The sequence below is a fragment of the Cyclopterus lumpus genome, chromosome 22, assembly GCF_009769545.1.
Source record: "Cyclopterus lumpus isolate fCycLum1 chromosome 22, fCycLum1.pri, whole genome shotgun sequence".
NCBI classification, from domain to species: Eukaryota; Metazoa; Chordata; class Actinopteri; order Perciformes; family Cyclopteridae; genus Cyclopterus; species Cyclopterus lumpus.
In genome coordinates, this window is record NC_046987.1 from 23,247,106 (window position 1) to 23,252,105 (window position 5,000).

The 5,000-nt window shown below is 51.3% G+C and overlaps 1 protein-coding gene across 3 annotated transcripts in view; it reads right to left on the bottom strand.

Annotated features, from left to right (window-relative positions):
- The window catches only part of dact1 (dishevelled-binding antagonist of beta-catenin 1), a 16,277-nt gene extending 12,210 nt beyond the window's left edge, over positions 1 to 4,067 (bottom strand). For 2 of the 3 annotated variants that reach the window (XM_034525518.1, XM_034525517.1), the window contains exon 1: positions 2,413 to 4,067. In XM_034525518.1, coding sequence (XP_034381409.1) covers positions 2,413 to 2,679 — 267 coding nt within the window. In that variant the 5' untranslated portion in view covers positions 2,680 to 4,067. Of the gene's footprint in view, positions 1 to 1,718; positions 1,876 to 2,412 lie in introns of those variants that run through there. The other variant, XM_034525519.1, reaches the window with a different exon arrangement.
- Between the last annotated feature and the right edge of the window lie 933 nt (positions 4,068 to 5,000).

Here is a 5,000-nt window from a genome sequence, read left to right on the forward strand (position 1 = left end):
TCCTGATCCTGTCTTCTAGCTCTGTGTTTGGTCTCCTCCCCCTGATCCTGTCTTCTAGCTCTGTGTTTGGTCTCCTCCTCCTGATACTGTCTTCTAGCTCTGTGTTTGGTCTCCTCCTCCTGATACTGTCTTCTAGCTCTGTGTTTGGTCTCCTCCTCCTGATCCTGTCTTCTAGCTCTGTGTTTGGTCTCCTGCCCCTGATCCTGTCTTCTAGCTCTGTGTTTGGTCTCCTCCTCCTGATCCTGTCTTCTAGTTCTGTGTTTGGTCTCCTCCTCCTGATACTGATCCTGTCTTCTAGCTCTGTGTTTGATCTCCTCCTCCTGATCCTGTCTTCTAGCTCTGTGTTTGGTCTCCTCCCCCTGATCCTGTCTTCTAGCTCTGTGTTTGGTCTCCTCCTCCTGATCCTGTCTTCTAGCTCTGTGTTTGATCTCCTCCTCCTGATCCTGTCTTCTAGCTCTGTGTTTGGTCTCCTCCTCCTGATCCTGTCTTCTAGCTCTGTGTTTGATCTCCTACTCCTGATCCTGTCTTCTAGCTCTGTGTTTGGTCTCCTCCTCCTGATCCTGTCTGTCTTCTAGCTCTGTGTTTGGTCTCCTCCTCCTGATCCTGTCTTCTAGCTCTGTGTTTGGTCTCCTCCTCCTGATCCTGTCTACTAGCTCTGTGTTTGGTCTCCTCCTCCTGCTCCTGTCTTCTAGCTCTGTGTTTGGTCTCCTCCTCCTGATCCTGTCTTCTAGCTCTGTGTTTGGTCTCCTCCTCCTGATACTGTCTTCTAGCTCTGTGTTTGGTCTCCTCCTCCTGCTCCTGTCTTCTAGCTCTGTGTTTGGTCTCCTCCTCCTGATCCTGTCTTCTAGCTCTGTGTTTGGTCTCCTCCTCCTGATCCTGTCTTCTAGCTCTGTGTTTGGTCTCCTCCCCCTGATCCTGTCTTCTAGCTCTGTGTTTGGTCTCCTCCCCCTGATCCTGTCTTCTAGCTCTGTGTTTGGTCTCCTCCCTTTGATCCTGTCTTCTAGCTATGTGTTTGGTCTCCTCCTCCTGATCCTGTCTTCTAGCTCTGTGTTTGGTCTCCTCCTCCTGATCCTGTCTTCTAGCTCTGTGTTTGGTCTCCTCCTCCTGATCCTGTCTTCTAGCTCTGTGTTTGGTCTCCTCCTCCTGATACTGTCTTCTAGCTCTGTGTTTGGTCTCCTCCCCCTGATCCTGTCTTCTAGCTCTGTGTTTGGTCTCCTCCTCCTGATCCTGTCTTCTAGCTCTGTGTTTGGTCTCCTCCTCCTGATCCTGTCTGTCTTCTAGCTCTGTGTTTGGTCTCCTCCTCCTGATCCTGTCTGTCTTCTAGCTCTGTGTTTGGTCTCCTCCTCCTGATACTGTCTTCTAGCTCTGTGTTTGATCTCCTCCTCCTGATCCTGTCTTCTAGCTCTGTGTTTGGTCTCCTCCCCCTGATCCTGTCTTCTAGCTCTGTGTTTGGTCTCCTCCTCCTGATCCTGTCTTCTAGCTCTGTGTTTGGTCTCCTCCTCCTGATCCTGTCTTCTAGCTCTGTGTTTGGTCTCCTCCCCCTGATCCTGTCTTCTAGCTCTGTGTTTGGTCTCCTCCTCCTGATCCTGTCTTCTAGCTCTGTGTTTGGTCTCCTCCTCCTGATCCTGTCTTCTAGCTCTGTGTTTGGTCTCCTCCTCCTGATACTGTCTTCTAGCTCTGTGTTTGGTCTCAGAGCTGAACGTGGATCTGCAGCTCACAGGAATCTGCATGTGTTACTCCTCACAGGGGGGGGGTGTAATCTGATCCAGGTTCAGGTTTAGTGCTGCAGCTGCAGGACCGAGTCCTCACAGAAGATCAGCTGTCTTTACAAACATGTGAAACAACAGCCGGAGTCCAAAGACGTCTCAAAGGAAAGGACAGAGGACATAGGACAGAAGGCAGAGGACATAAGACAAAGGACAGAGGACATAGGACAGAAGGCAGAGGACATAGGACAGAGGACAAAGGACAGAAGGCAGAGGACAAAGGACAGAAGGCAGAGGACATAAGACAGAGGACATAGGACAGAGGACAAAGGACAGAAGGCAGAGGACAAAGGACAGAAGGCAGAGGACATAAGACAAAGGACAGAGGACATAGGACAGAGGACAAAGGACAGAAGGCAGAGGACATAAGACAGAGGACAAAGGACAGAGGACTTCTCATTCTTCCTCTTCTTCTCCTTTGTCTTTTTAGTCATTGTATTGATTGATTTATTATGAATATATTAACTGATTTATTATGAATATATTGACAGTAACTGCCTTCATAAATTCTCTCATATTTTTTAAGGCAAAATAAAAAATGTCTTACCCAGCCTTCACCCCTGACCTCTGACCTCACCGCGCACACCTGAGTCTTTTTGTTGAAGACTGGGGTCAGAGAGTTCAGAGGTCACAGGTCACGACTTACCAGCTGTTTCCTGAGCAGCAGGATGTTCTCCTCCAGGAGCTTCTCCTCGGAGCTCCGCGGCTCCTCCTTCTCCTTCTTCTCAGTCTCCTCCTTCTCCTTCTTCTTCTTCTTCTCCTTCTCCTCCTCTTTCTTCTCCTCCTTCTCAATCTTCTCCTCCTGCTGGAGCTCCAGCGCAGCCCGGACCAGCACCTCCTGCCGCTGCCGCAGGTACTCCAGCTCCCCAAGTCCGGACACGGTGGCCTCTAGCCGCTCCCTCCTGGAGGTCATGACCTCTGTCCTCAGGGTCTCTGCAGCATCAGGGTCCGGAGAGTCTGCAGGAACAGGGTCCTCAGGGTCTCTGCAGCATCAGGGTCCGGAGGGTCTGCAGGATCAGGGTCCTCAGGGTCTCTGCAGCATCAGGGTCCGGAGAGTCTGCAGGAACAGGGTCCTCAGGGTCTCTGCAGCATCAGGGTCCGGAGGGTCTGCAGGATCAGGGTCCTCAGGGTCTCTGCAGCATCAGGGTCCGGAGGGTCTGCAGGAACAGGGTCCTCAGGGTCTCTGCAGCATCAGGGTCCGGAGGGTCTGCAGGAACAGGATCCTCAGGGTCTCTGCAGCATCAGGGTCCTCAGGGTCTGCAGGAACAGGGTCATCAGGGTCTCTGCAGCATCAGGGTCCGGAGAGTCTGCAGGAACAGGATCCTCAGGGTCTCTGCAGCATCAGGGTCCGGAGGGTCTGCAGGAACAGGATCCTCAGGGTCTCTGCAGCATCAGGGTCCTCAGGGTCTGCAGGAACAGGGTCATCAGGGTCTCTGCAGCATCAGGGTCCGGAGAGTCTGCAGGAACAGGGTCTCTGCAGCATCAGGGTCCGGAGGGTCTGCAGGATCAGGGTCCTCAGGGTCTCTGCAGCATCAGGGTCCGGAGGGTCTGCAGGAACAGGGTCCTCAGGGTCTCTGCAGCATCAGGGTCCTCAGGGTCTGCAGGAACAGGGTCCTCAGGGTCTCTTCAGCATCAGGGTCCGGAGGGTCTGCAGGAACAGGATCCTCAGGGTCTCTGCAGCATCAGGGTCCGGAGGGTATGCAGGAACAGGGTCCGGAGGGTCTCTTCAGCATCAGGGTCCGGAGGGTCTGCAGGAACAGGGTCCTCAGGGTCTCTTCAGCATCAGGGTCCGGAGGGTCTGCAGGAACAGGATCCTCATGGTCTCTGCAGCATCAGGGTCCTCAGGGTCTGCAGGAACAGGGTCCTCAGGGTCTCTTCAGCATCAGGGTCCGGAGGGTCTGCAGGAACAGGATCCTCAGGGTCTCTGCAGCATCAGGGTCCGGAGGGTATGCAGGAACAGGGTCCGGAGGGTCTCTTCAGCATCAGGGTCCGGAGGGTCTGCAGGAACAGGGTCCTCAGGGTCTCTTCAGCATCAGGGTCCGGAGGGTCTGCAGGAACAGACCCGCATGGCTGCGGGGCAGCAGGGTCGGATCAGTTGGATTCAGACCCAGACCCTCAGACTGGTCTCTGAAGCTCCCGCTATCAACCGGTGGTCTCCCGTGTATCCCGTGAATCGGTCCCGGTCTAGTCGGGTCCGGTGACCAGGTGAGTCCCAGCATGCCCCGGGGCCGCAGCGGGCAGTTTGTCCGTCACAAAGAAGCCGAGCGTCGGCTCGAGCTGCGCGCTGCTGCCGCTCCTCGCGCTGCTCCGTCCGGACTGACGCCTCCGCCTCCGAGGCCCCGCCCCCTCCAAGGTGTCTGACACGTGCGCTTCCTGTAGACACTTTCAGAATAAAATCTCCTGTTACTTTCTTAGATACAATAAACTTATAAATGACTACATTACATTTCATGTCATTTAGCTGACGCTTTTATCCAAAGCGACTTACAATCATGTTACATTAAGACACCGTAGAACAGCTACAGGGAACAGTTCAGGGTTAAGTGTCTTGCTCAAGGACACATGGACTAGGGCGGGGATTGAACCACCAACCCCCTGATTGATTATTCTACTAATGTGTTTGCTTTATTTGTTTGTCATGTCATGAATGAGTGTTGCACATGACAATAAATGATCCTTCATATTTACATGTGAGACAACCTTTTAAAATAGAATTAAATGATCACATGATAATTTAATAATAATTCACAGCTCATCATGTTTTTAGTAGTGGAGGAACAACCGCAAAGTATTATTTTGAAGGGCACATTCACACTACTTCCTGTCTGATTGCGTTGATTTGTGTGAACTTGAGGCTCCGACCCGCAGACGTTCCTCATCTCTCAGGCTTCCGCCAGGTCCTAAAGCCTTTCCGGTTCTGTTCGGCCTATTCATCATATTTAAAGATTCAAATAATGTAAAACACATTTTTATATTTCTCATCAAAGCTTTAGAGTCACTAAGTTTTTATTGTTCTCATAAAGTTTAATCACTAAGTTTTTATTGTTCTTATAAAGTTTAGTCACTAAGTTTTTATTGTTCTCATAAAGTTTAGTCACTAAGTTTTTATTGTTCTCATAAAGTTTAGAGTCACTAAGTTATTATTGTTCTTCTTCTTTGTGTGTTTTAGTGTGTCTTTGTGTGTTTTAGTGTGTGTTTTAGTGTGTCTTTGTGTGTTTTAGTGTGTTTTAGTGT